This window comes from Trichosurus vulpecula, chromosome 7 (genome assembly GCF_011100635.1).
Source record: "Trichosurus vulpecula isolate mTriVul1 chromosome 7, mTriVul1.pri, whole genome shotgun sequence".
Classification (NCBI taxonomy): domain Eukaryota; kingdom Metazoa; phylum Chordata; class Mammalia; order Diprotodontia; family Phalangeridae; genus Trichosurus; species Trichosurus vulpecula.
Genome location: NC_050579.1, coordinates 11783497 through 11797046, shown reverse-complemented (window position 1 = coordinate 11797046; position 13550 = coordinate 11783497). Strand labels below are relative to the sequence as shown.

Here is a 13550-nt window from a genome sequence, read left to right as displayed (position 1 = left end):
TGGCTGAACCACAGGAACTGATGGTGTCAACAACTAAGAAGAGGGACAGGGAGGTGGGCCTGGGACAGGGGAGAAGAAGGGAGGGATGCAGGGAGGGAGGAGGGAGGAAGCAAAGAAGGTAGGGAGGGTGGGAGGGACAAGGGAAGAAGAGAGGAGGGAGGGAGTAAAGAAGGAAGGGAGGGAGGAAGAAAAAGAAAGATACACATACATTCTCTCTCTCTCTCTCTCTCTCTCTCTCTCTCTTTCTCTCTCTCTCTCTCTCTTTCTCTCTCTCTCTCTCTCTCTCTCTCTCTCTCTTTCACTAACTCACTCCCAGAGCTTCACAAATCAGTTAAATAGCTATGGAAAATGATATTCCCTCAAAAAACTCAGACTCCACAGAACACGGGTCTCCAACATCAGGTCAGGATCCAATCCGAGGCCCCCAGTGGTCATGGGAGGCTCCACCTTTGTTGCTGGTCAGTTGTGTGCAACTCTTGGTGACCCCATGGACCACACCACTATCTCCTGGAGTCTGTCCAAGCTCATGTCCCATTGCTGCCATGATGCTATCTATATGTCACATCCTCTGACATCACCTTTTCTTTTTGTTGTCAGTCTTTCCCAACCTCAGGGTCTTTTCCACTTAATCTCATCTTCTCACTATGTGGCCAAACTGGTTAAGCTTCAGCTTCAGCATTTGACCTCCCAGTGAATGGGCGGGATTAATGTCTTTAAGCGTTGACTGATCTGACCTCTTTGCCTTCCCAGGGCCTCTCCAGTCTTCTCCAGGCCCACAATTCCAAAGCATCGATTCTGTGTGCTCAGCTTTCCTTAGAGCCACCTCTCACAGCCATACATTGCTCCTGGAAAACTCATTGCTGTGACCACATGGACCTTTGTCAGCAGGGTGATGTATCAGAAGCCGGGCTCGCCAGCCTGCCCACCCGAGCCAGAGCAGGATCAGGAATGGGGGAAGGGGGGACCCCGAGGCCCACTCCAGAACAGGCCACAAGGACAACAGCACCTCCCCAGGCCCCTCTTTGGCCTGATACCTTGACTCTCTCCTCCTTCCCTCGCAGCTCTGATGACAAGGTGGCCCTTCAACCAAGGCCAATCCCTTCTCTTCTTCTCCCATCTCCCTCAGCCACACCCTCTCATGGAAAGACCCCTTCTTGCTGCCCTTGCACATGCCCTGATCCCTCCCATCCTGTCCTCTGCCTCCTCCCTGCTTCAATGGCCTCTTCTTGACTCCCCTCTGCCTTCCTGCCCGAATCGGACTCCTCAACTCGGACCCTTCTCAGTCCCCAACCTCTCCTTCCCATCTGGCTCTCCCCACCTCCTCCTAGGAATTAATGCAAAGAGCCTCCTGCCCATTGCCAGATGCACACATACATATTTATGTATGAAAATCGATCAATACTAATCTATGTAAAGAAGCTGAAGATACGAGAGTCTGGCAGCTGGCTTCACTGCACAGAAGACAGGGCTGAGCTCAGATCTCTTGAGGCCGGAGGGAAGGCCTTCCAGATTCTCAGTGCTTACTGCCTGCTTGCCTGCCTGCCTTCTCCTGGAAGCAAAGATGGCAGACGCATCACCAGCCACAGGGAGGGCAGCACCAGGTGTGACTGTGCCCTCCTATCTCCCCCAAACCTCACTGTCCCCCCGGTGGCCAGTCCTGCCCCCGCCTCCCAGCAGAGCTGATCTGCAGGCCAGGCCTGGTGAGGAAGGCATGCTCTGGAAGGCTGACCAAGCCTCTGAGGAAAGGGCCCTCACCGACCCTTCAACTCCCCCCACCCAAAGGGAATCACAGAACCTCGGAGCTGGGAAGGACTGTAGAGAGGCCCAGCTCCCCTCGCTGCACCTGCCAGACGACGACAGAGCCCCCAGCCTCGGGAGCACCAGAGTCAGGAAACATGAGCCTAAAGGAAGAAGGGGGACAAGGATGAAGAAGGTGAACCCGGCATGTAAGCTCCACACCCTGTTTCAGGGCAGTCTGCAAAGGGAAGGTATGAACAGGAAAGCGGCCTCCTCTCTGGTCCCAACAATTCCCATTTGTATTTTCCAGGAACAGCAGAAGACCCCAAAGGAACAAGGGACCTGGTGAGGCTGTGGGCTTCTGATCTCACCAACCAATGGCAGACAGCAAGCCCTGGGGGAAAGGGAGTGAAGAGGCCTCCTGCTGGCTCTCTCTGGCCCCCAAAAAAGTTTCTCCACTGGGCTTGAGAAGAAAGCTGAGGGCCTGCAATCTAGGACCATATCCAAGAATTCCTCAATCTTCTGTTACCAACATACTAGAGGCCTTAATACTTCGCTTCTGGAGCTGCTCACTGTCAGGAAGCTTGGTCTCTTCGACCTGGCAGACGACAGATGCTTTCTCAATGCACGAGGCCTTGGCATGCGATGCCAAGGGGTACCAAGAGCAGGGTGATCGGATGTGCTCTGGAAATGGTGACTCACAAGGCTTCACCTTCTGGGGCCTGGAAGCTGCCCAGGATGGGAGCATCTCAAGGGGGGCTATTCCCCTTTCTGCAGAGTCCTCATGGCCGTAGCAGGTGCCCTCAATGTAGGCGAGGTGGGTGAGATGCTCCTGGGCAGTGGAGGCTAAAAGCCCCTCCCACCCTACCCCACCATTTTGGCTGCAATCTGCAGGATGGATCTCCTGTTTGCCTAGCCCTGCCTCAGTCATCAGCTCCACACCTACATTCGTCCCCTCATTATCCCCAACATCTCTCCAGTTAACCCCCCCATTTCAGCCCTCCCCTTCCTGACCTCACAACAGCCTTTGATGCTGCCCACTCCCTCTCCTCTCTGGGTGCTAAAAATCAGAGAAGTGTGTCCCCTATACAAAGGCCCTTCTGCATGGGACCTCACAGCACAATCATGTGACCTCCCAAGAGTCCCCAGTCACAGAGTCTCTCAGAGCTTTGAGCCATTCATGAAAACAGTAATATGCACACCACCCTGACATCCACAGACCAGGACCGCATGGGCCTCGAGGCCACCAGACGAGCACCATGACCAGCTGCCGTCTTCGCCATCCTTAGCGGCCCTCTCTTTGACATCCAAACCAAGGAGGAAATGAACTGAACACAGGACCAGGCTTCACACAGCACCAGTAATTCAACCAAGCTTCCCCAAACCAAGGGCTCCCAGCCCATCACATGCCACAACATGAAAAACATGATAATGGCTATTCCACAATGTCATTTTACTATCAAATCAACCATTTTAAATTACTTAACATTTTAATGTTATTTGTAATATTCTCATGAGCACAGAAGAATTCCACATCACTCAAGTACCTTTTTCAAAGCTGATCAGGGACTCCCATCAGACAGAGGATTCTGAGCGGGAAGAGGCCTCTCTGGCTGTCAAGCCTGACTCTCTGATTTTAGGAAACTGAGGCACCAACAGTTTCCAGGAAACAATGAGGAGGGCCACAGCGTCTGCTCTCGGGAAGTTTACCTTCTATAACTACCCAGAGTAGGAGAGCCGCCGGGAGAGGGCTGAGCCTTCCAGCCCAGGGCACAGGCGGCAGACAGAGTGCTACCAGGACCTCCAGGCTAGCCCAGAGGAGGTTCCCTTGGGAGGGGGCTCCCTGAGGGGCCTTGAGGACAGTGGACTTGTTCAGTCCCACCCTTTGGGGAAGACAGAGTGGAGTGGGGATGTGGCCAGTTACTGGAGGCTACTGTGATAGTCCGGGGACAAAGGGAGCTCAAGGAGGCCAGGGGATAGTGGGGCCGCCAGCCTGAGTGATGAGTGGGGACAGATATGGCTCCTGGGAAATTGTGGGTGACTCAGAGGACTCAGAATCCAGGGAAAGGGGAGGCACTAGGTGTAGACAGCCTCCTAAGGGGTTTCACTAAGAAAGAGAGGAGAAAGGGAGACAACAGCTAATGAGCATGGAAGGAGGCAGCAAGTAGGGAAGTGGCCGCGAGAGAGGGAGAGACTAAAGGCTGAGAGTGGTCTGGAAAAGAGGAGGAGTGGCAGGGAGGCAGGGGACATGTCTAGGTAGCGGGGTACGAGGAGGGGGGACAGGCAGGAGGGGTGGGGAGGGGACCAAGGAGTGGGGAAGGAAGAGATAGCTAAGTGAAAGGTATGAGGAGGAGGGAGGGGGAGGAGGGACAAGAGGAGGGGGAAATGTCTAAGTGATGGAGGTATGAGGAAGAGGAGGGGTGGGGGGAGGCAGAGAAGGAACTAGGAGAAGGGATGAGGGGAGGGGAGGAGGGATGGGAAGGAGGGGACAAGGGCATGGAGAACGGGGAGATGTCTAGGTGATGGGGGTATGAGGAGGGGGGACTGGGAGGACCTCCTGGTGAATGACTCAATTTTTGAACTTTAGTATGGGGGGAGGAGGGATGCTACAGGGGGTAGGAGCAGAGGCAAGAAATGGAGTGAGATAGCAATCATTAGAAAAGGATGATGGGGGCAGGGAACAGAGGCCATGGCGGAGGCTCCTTGGGGCGGGGATCCTTGGTGCCACTGGCTGCACAGAGGCCATTCTGAAAGCTCCCACATGATGAAGCCTCTCTGTGGGCTCACCAAGGACTTGGGTCTACATGGAGGGGCTCCGCCCCAGAGGGGCCCAGCCCCTGAACAGCTAAAACAGATGTCCAAATGGAGACAGGGCGTCTGACTCACATGATCAAGGCTTCCCATTCAAAAAAGTTTTCTTCATTCATGGGGCCTGTAAGAAAAGGAGGGAGGGACAGTGAGTTCTTGGGCCCTGCCCAGCACAAAGGACTGGTGGATGGGGTGGGGGTGGGGGGGGACCTTACCTGCCACGATTCCCTCGGGCGGATTCAGCGTCAGTTCTACAAAATGAAGAATTAAAATGCAGTCACCAACAAGAACAGATGCCAAGCTGGGTAAAAAGTGAGTCCAGCCCCTGGGTGACTTCTAGGGAACGTCTTGAGCATTCACCCTCTTTCTGGATGTGGGCTCAGAAGGGACCTTGGCAGCCACTGAATCCAACACCCTGTTTTACAGAGGGAGATACTGAGGCCCAGTGCAGTTAAGAGACTCGCCCAAGGTCACGCAGGCAGAAGTGTGTACTTTAAGGGCTTTGGGCCTTCCAGCGGCTACTCCGAGCTGACCTGACCGATTATAAGGGTCCCCCCAAAATGAAGGACTCTTACAGCAAATCTGGGGTGAGCACCATCTGAGGGGTTCCTATCACAAAACTTCCAAGAATCATCCCGAGCAGCTTTTGTTCAGCTCCGTAGGTTTCTAACACACTTCACATACGCTCGCTCACAACAATCCTGTGACTAAGTACCATTCTTAGACACATTTTAAAGATACAGCAACTGAGGCTGGCTGCCCAGGGTCCTAGAGCTACTGAGGGTCTGAGGCAGGACTCCAGTCCAGGGACTTGGCAATCCCTCGGTCTCGCTGTCCACCTCTATGGCCATCGAGCCTGGCCCATGCCGACAGCAGGACTTTCATCTCGGTTAGAGGGGTAGTGCTGGACCCTGAGAAGAACTCTCATCACCAAAGGTCATGCGGACAAGGCTCTTCCCAGGCTTTGGAGCCGAATGAGAAGGGATGGGAGGCCTCAAGTGCTGGGCTGCTTTTCCTTCCCTTCCTGAATCCCCAACCACAGTTAACCAACAGTACTGACTATGGATCTCAGCACCAGGGTCCAGGAATCAGAAGCACAAAGAACGAAGCCGAAAGGCGAGTGGGAGGGTGAACAGAGAGAAGGCCAGCATGCCACATAGGGCCAAAGAGAGGAGTTCTATTCTAGAGACAGAGAGACTTTGGACCTTCTGGGCCAGCTCTGCCCTTGGGGAAAGAGGAGGCCAAGGACCTGGGAAGGAGGAAGAGGAGGAAGCCGAGGACACCGGGGAGGAGGTGACTGGCCAGGGAGGCGTGGGGGGAGGGGAATGAGCTAGGCCCCCCTTGTTGCATTCTCCCCACTCTGGATCCCTCCTGAGCAGCCTCTGGGAGCGGCTATGGTCCCTCACCCTTTATGTTCTCCACTTTTACAGTGGAACCACATGGAGAATGGGTGCTGTCCTTTCTTCCTCATATTTGTAGCCCTAGTGAAGGCTCAGCACAGAGCCTGGCACACAGAGGGTGTTTAATTCCAGTCTGAAAAGTCCAAACATGTAAGTGGTGAGGCAGGACAATCAGCTGGGGCTGGATCTGCATAAAGAGGATGATCAAACCACCAACAAAGGACTCAATGAGCATTTCTGAAACTCCTACTACGGGCTGGGCCCAGTGCTAAGTGCTAGGGATATAAAAGGAAGCAAAAGCCAGTCCCTGCCCTCCAGACGCTTGCACCCTCACAGAAGATACAAGCAGCAGAGTGGAAACATGTGCACCAATAAGCCTTACACAAGAATAATGGAAACTACAGGACAGGGGAGGCCCTGGGAAGTGCCCCCTGCAGAAGGGGGACTGAGACAGGAAAGAAGTCAGGGAGGTCAGTGGGTGGAGACGAGGAGGGACCAGAGCTGAGAGAAGGAGGGAGGGTCTCGGGTCCTTGGATCGAAGGTTGTCGGGGGAAATCCTACAAAGGGAGGCCAGGGCTGGATAACCAGGGCCTCGAACGTCAGAGCATTTCGTATTTATTCTTGATTCTTGCAGATTACTGAGTCAAGGGGAGAAATGGTTGGACCTGGGCTTTAGGAAATCTGGAGCATGAAGACAGTAATTAAATCCACTGGAGCTGATGAGATCCAGCATCACAGAAAGCCCAAGGGAAGAGAATCTCCAGGAGGAGATGCGTAGTCCAGAGGGTCTGGAGCAGCAGCAATGGAGATTCAAGAGGCCTGAGAAAGGCTCCTCTGATTTGGCAACACAGAAATTAGGTCTAAAATGATGGCATGGAACGCACGTCTCCTCTCACCAGGAGCAGCCCCAGCCTTCTCTCTTCCAGGCTGCTCCAACCAATCAAGTGTCCAGCACAGGTGCTCCCCTGTCCATTCTGGTCTCCCTCCTCCTAAACTCGGCTATCCACAAGTGACCGTCCATCGTCCAGGACCATCCATGTCCGGCTGTGGTAGCCCAGCCCCACCCTTGTCTCTATCGCCTCGGGTCTGTGGGCCACCCAGACTCAGGCAACCTACCCTTGGCCACCTCTACCCTTTTCTTCCTTCCCTTTTAACGGTACCTTTACTGCCATCTTTTGCTCCACCATCATTGGCTCTCCCATCTCCTCCCGTTCACCCCAGAGCCTTATAACACAAAGAGCAACCATCCCCCAGGACCGCCACCCTGGCTCTGGTCCCTATGACATTCCAGCCTCACAGGACAGGGCCCAGGGACTCATGCCCAGCCGCCTCCTCGCCCATCCTTCAGAATTTAGTAGTTTCACTTCTGGTGAAACCCCAAGAACATGGTTACTGGGGTAAGAGCTCGCTGCGGCAGAGACTGGGTGGAAGCCAGACAGAAAGTAGGGTCCAACCAGCATTTCATACCGTAGACCAACTCCAACCAGAGAATTTAGACATAAGCAAGTTATTTTGTCTGTATGTGCATGTTTGTGTGTCTGTCTGTCTCTGTGTGCATTTGAGTCTATGTGTCTGTGTCTATATCTATCTGTGTGGGACTTGTGTGTTTGTGTTTGTATTTGTGTGTGTCTACGTTTGCGTGTCTGTGTATTTCCATGTGTATCTGTGTTTGTATGTCTGTATGTTTGTGTGTGTGTGTACATCTGTGTATGTCTGTGTCTATGTGTGTTGTGTGTCTGCATTTCTGTGGGTTTGTCTTATGTGTGTGTCTGTGTGTCTATCTGTGTGTATCCTGTATGTGTGTGTCTGTCTCTGTCTCTGCGCATGTGTCTGTGCGTATGTGTATACGTGTGTGTCTTGTGTGTGTGAGAAGGCATAACCTAATTAGAAGAACAAGGAAGAAATTACTTTTCTGATCTATGGACAAGAGAAGAGCTCGTGACACTTGGCAGGGCTGTCATTTCTGATCCTCTCGCTCACCTGTCATGAGCTCAAATGGGAAACTTCACTGTATGAATGTTAACATTTCACACAAATAAAACTAATGAAGCTAAAATTAGAAAGGAAAACGGACAACTGTGGAAAGAAACCTCTGCAGCATTTTTTCTGATGTCTCTTCCCCCCCCCCTCCCCTCGCTCTCTGTCTCTGTCTCTCTCTCTCCCCCACACACACTCTGTCTCTCTCTCTCTCCCCCTCCCTCCCTCTCTCTCTCCCCCCACCCCCCATCTCTCTCTCCCCCCGCTCTCTGTCTCTCTCTCCCCCCACACACACTCTCTGTCTCTCTCTCTCCCACCATACATGTCTCTATATGTACAAGTACGGAAGTGAAGTGATTAACATCGACAAGACTAAGGGCCATCACCAATAGAATAAATGGCCTAAGTGCACGTGCACTGACTCTGTTCCAGACTGAGCTTTCTCTTTTTAAAGGCAAATCAATAAGCCTGAGTGCCTGGGTGTCATTGGGTGCCAGGCCATCCCTGCCCTGCAGAAGCCCCACTCTAGGGAGGAGATGAAGGTTTTCAGCTCAAAGTCCAAGGGAAAGGCCCCAGGGTCTTTGGTGGTGGCAGAGCAGGTGGCCAGGCCTCTTCTCTGAGGCCATTTCCACTGATCCCACGCCAAATTGCAGCTTCTGATGTGGAAACACTAGACAGGCCCAGGACTCAAGTGGCAGGGGCTCTCTTCTCTGGGTCTCAGGAACTGGGCAGCAGCGTTTGCAGGGGCCCCAGGCCCCACAGCCATCTCCAGCAGCCCAGGTCCCACAGACTGTCCTTTGTGTCAGAATCAGAGCCAGCACAGCCAGGGGCCTAGTGGCTTCTTCTGTCTGTCCAGGACGCAGGAGCTCTCTCTGCTTTTGGCCAAGAGAAGAAACCTCTCATTGGGTTGGCCTGCCCACCATCCGCTGCCCCAAAGTAATCGTCCACGCCATCCTGTCAGCGGGCTCCAGCATCCGCCCCAACAGCAGTGTCTGATTCAGAGAACCCCCAGCCTGCAGGCCCCAGAGTGACTCTGAAAATCCCCAAAATAAACAACAGCTGTGGTACAGCGTATGCTTATGATCTTGCCAAACAATTCCCAATTACATATTAATCCGGCTCAGCCCAGCCACCCTCTGGCTGCATGTCGCTGTCTGTTGTCAGGAGATGTCCAGTCTAAACTGTACCCGAAGAAAACCAACAAGCTGGCTGGTTGTCATCCAGCCTTGGCTCAAACTCTTAGGATAGCCCACGCCCACACACGCATACATATGCCCACACACACACACCCTCTTAAGGCAGCCCTTTTCTGCGCTTCTTCACAGCCACCCTGCATCTGTCCCCACTCCAACCTGCAGCCCCGAAGCAGGCCCTCTGGAGCCAAGTCAGAGCATTTGTCCACACACCAGTTTTCCAGACATGAAGGTGGGTGAAGCACACATTTCTCCAGGCTTGACATCCTCCATTCCTTTGCCTCACCCGGACACACTGTCAGGCATCCGAACCCACTCTCGTTAGGGTCCGTTAGGGTACCCAGGATGGTAACCTGACGAGGATTCCTGGGGCAAGAAAGTCTCCCAAAAGCCATGGGCCCCAGCTCTCCCTCTCTCATGGCTTTCTCACTGACAGCAGGGTCGATGTGGCGAGGCTCCCTCCATACTGCTGCGTGGGACGAGGTGGCCCCTCCTCTCTGCTGCCCTTCACTCATTTAAACAAGGCTTGAGTTGGGACAACTTAGAGCTTCTCTCTGGAGTTTGGCCGGTGGCATACCGAGCCCTTGGGCATCATGGACGTATACTGTTCCATGATGTATACACACGGTGCCCACTCTGATCCACTGTGGGGGCTGCCGGCCCGGAGCTACTTCCAAAGTGAGACCAGGACCACTCTTAGTCCTGGACTTATTTCCACCAAGGAAAATATTCAAGGACTGGGCCTGGTGAGCTTCACTGGCCGAGGCCTCAGAGGAGGCACTAGAAGGGGCTGTGGTGCAGCTCAGGGCTGCCCGGGCAAGAGGCCCACGAGAGCAGGGCAGGAGGCTGGTTATAAGAAAGACAGAGCTGAGGCAAGAGGAGAGTGACCAGGCCAGAGGAACTACCGAGCCTTCCTATGAAGAAACTGAGCGGCCGGCGCAGATGGTCACACTGTGTCCTGTGTGCAACCATGTATCTACGCACACATGCACATGAATGGACACACTCTCTCTCATACACACACATTCACACAGATTCTCACTCTCACACACTCACACTTTCAGACACTCACACACACGTGCACATTTATACGTACATGCATATATTCATAAACTCTCACACACACAAACTCACACACACATTCACACTCATGCACACACACTACACATCCACACACACAGACACACACACTCACCCCCACACGTCCCCAGGAACATCAGAAACAGGAGAAGAGGAAGGGGAACAGGCTGCAGCTCACCACCTCTCTCCTTCCCAGGCTCAAACGCAACACATCTAATCTCTACACACCTCCACTGGACCACAGCACACGGGAAGAGCAGAGATCAGGGAAAGGGCACAGAAAGGGAGCAAGAGAGAGGCCGGCCACACTGGCTGAGGTGGGGGCAGTTCTGGTTGGAGTTCCCCTTGGATGTGCTGGCGGTGACACGGTCCCTGGGAGGGGGTGAGACGGGGTGGGAGTCCCCATTGTGGCCAAGCCCAGCTCCGGGCCGTGGGGCCTTAGAAACGGAGAAACTGACTTGGAATCAGCCACTGCTCCCAACAGGGAGACCAGGAGCAGGGGCCATACTTGATCCAACAGCACCACCTAGTGGCCACGCACAGCGCTGAGACTAACAGGAAAATCTTGAGTCCGGCCATTGTTATCTGGGACTCTATGGGCTAAGCTGCCTGATTCCAAGAACAGAGGGTCTGATCTTCAAGAAATGAGGAGTTTACTGGGGTGTGTGAAGCACAAAGCAATTCCAGCCCCCCCCCACCATAAGTTCAGCCCCAGGGGATGGGCGTTGAATCGACATTTCTAGAAAAAAATCACCCTTAATTGGCCAAACACCAAATTTTATTTTCACCATTCACCAGGGAACAAAAAGGTCCCCAGGCCCAGAGCACCCGCCTGCTTTTAGCTGGTGATCTTGCCCATTCTGCCCAGGTCTGAACCCCACTGGGGTTCGGAATGCTTGGCTCAATGCCCAAAGAGCAGTGGATCGGTGTCCTTTCCAAGGAAATGCATGGCTGGAAGAGGAGGGGAGCTCCTCTTTGGACAGAATATTCCTCTGACTGGGGGCAGGGGCCCGGCCTTCTCCTAAGCCACCTCTACCTCCCAGATCCAGAAGCTCCTTGAGGGCAGGTGCTGCTTCATGGTTGCTATTTCTCTCCCCAGTATGGTGCCTAGCACACAGTAGGCATCGCAGCTATCTGGGGCAAGGGGATGGGCACCTCTCCCACCTGACTTAAGCAGATATGCCACAGAGTCCAACTCCAGGTGTGCAGGCCTGTCCCCCTCCTTCAAGGACAGGGACCCACGAGAAACAGCCCAGAAGAAAGAGAGACCACATCAGGTAGAGGCTATCCCCGGGCCTCCCCAAGCTGGGGGAAGCATCTCCCTTGGAGGTCCCAGGGAGTCAGAACGAGATCTGCTACTACAAAAACAACTACCTTTGATTAGAAAGAAAAAGAGAGGACATGGTGAACAGGTGTAGGCTCCCTCCCTCCCTGATGAATGCTGGGGACAGGAGACAGGGGCTCTGGCACCCAGTCTTGAGCCCAAGAGCATGGTAGTGAGGCCTGGTGCTGGGCAGAGGTAACGAGGCATCACCGTCATCTGTGTCCAGGGTCCCACCAGGCCCAAGTGTCCTCAGAGGACAGGCTGAGCCCACCCCCGCATGACCCAAGGGTCTTGCCTGGGATTTCACAGGAAGAGGTCACAGAGAGCTGCGGATGCCTAGCTGCCCACTCAGAACCAGCCCTGGGCTCACCCTGCACAGCAGAGGCTCAGCCCGTCCTTATGAAGACAAGGCCCAAAGGAAGGTGGGGACGATGCTGCGGCTCCAGAGCAGAGATCCCAGAAAGGAACAAGCCCTCCATGTGCTCTCCACGGGAAGAAGGAGCGTTTTAACAGGACATTCGTTGCTTTGGCCTCTCAAAGGAGGTTCTCGTGGGTCACACAACCCGAGCCTCTACCATGATTTAAAATTCTCATTTAAGTTTTTCTAAAAAAAACTCTCTCCAGATGAAGTTTTGAACACTAAAATAATCAATTTTTAATTTAAGAAAAGAAAGGAATTAAGACAGTGGCTGGAGAGATGCTCTTGGAGTCAGGGAGCCCAGGCTCTAGCCCAGCCTGGCTAGGTGACCCGGGAGAGGTCACTAAAACGTCACAGCACCCATCTGCATCAGTGGGCAGAAGCATGTGCCCTGCACTTACAAAAGGGCAGGGCTGGTCCAAAAATTACAAACCAACACGCGTTTTCCCAAGCACGACATGGGAGAGAAATTTGGGCTAGGGAGGAATTATTCTGAAGACAATCTGGAGGTCCCAATGGGCCTAGGTCAGGTAAGGGGATCTTGTGGCTATGGGCAGCGATAGGGGCCACAGCCCCACAAACAAGGAGGTGACCGTCCTTCTGGTCTGTCTTCTGTTTCGCCGGACCACAGCTGAAGTGGTCACTTTGGTTCCGGACACCGCAAAATGGAAAGACGACGAAGAGCTGGAACTTTAAGGCCAAGAGCCTGGACGAGTCTCACTTTGACAAGAGATGTGGCAGCAGTCCTTGAGGCTTCACGAAGCACCTACTGTGTGCTGGACCCTGTGCTAGGGAAGCCTCCCAGGCGGCAAGTTCAAAAGCTTCCAAGAGTCCAGCTGAGGCTGGATATGAGGAGGGGGCTTCCGGGAGGGGGGGGGGGTGCCTTCCAATCTGAAACTGACCTTCTTTCAGTTATAGACAAGCAAAAATGAGTGACGGCCGTGAGAGCGACGCCGTGAGAGCGACAGCCGGGACCAGCGGCAAGGCCCTACCTGGAATGGTGCCTCCTCCTTTACCTACACACACAGCCCTCTCCTAGAGCAGGGAGCGACTGATTGGTCGCAGATAGATTTGGGGGTGACAAGAGCGTGCACTCTGCCCGGGCAGGAGCAACTCAGCACCCGACAAATCCACACCGCATATGAGCACAGAACAAGGCAGGCCGGCTCTGGCGCTCACCTCCGGCCCCTCCCCTGGCGGGCCACGCTAAGATCAGCCCACGGGGCCGAGGCCAGGGACGCCCCCCCCCCCCACCACGAGCAGGCGCCTGCCAAGCGGCCTCAGTCCCGACGCTCTGATTCTATGATTCCCTAGAACTCGAGCCAAGCCTCCCCCCCCAAGCTTTCGGGGCTCTCGGAGAGGCAGACAAAAGGAGAGGCGTTCCGGCCAGAGTCAGGCCCAGGCCCAGATCCTGGCTCGCGCCACTCTGGGGACCAATTTACAAAGGGAGGCCTCGATTTCTTCAACTGTGAAAAGGAGCCTCAGTTTCCTCACCTGTGCCAGGGCGCTCAGCCAAGCCCAGGACGGGCAGGAAGCCGTCTTCAGGTTAGAGTGGAAGCCTCCTGTGGGCAGGGATGGCTCGCTCCTTCACTCCTGCCTGAGCCAGACCTCCC

The 13550-nt window shown here is 54.2% G+C and overlaps 1 protein-coding gene across 1 annotated transcript in view; it reads right to left on the bottom strand.

Annotated features, from left to right (window-relative positions):
- The window catches only part of UBE2G2 (ubiquitin conjugating enzyme E2 G2), a 34266-nt gene that overhangs the window by 19433 nt on the left and 1283 nt on the right, over nucleotides 1–13550 (bottom strand). Inside the window, exons 2-3 of the mRNA XM_036769368.1 lie at nucleotides 4761–4796; nucleotides 4624–4669 (exon numbers count right to left, since the gene is read on the bottom strand). Of these exons, the coding sequence (XP_036625263.1) occupies nucleotides 4624–4669; nucleotides 4761–4796 (82 nt within the window). The remainder of the gene's footprint in view (nucleotides 1–4623; nucleotides 4670–4760; nucleotides 4797–13550) is intronic.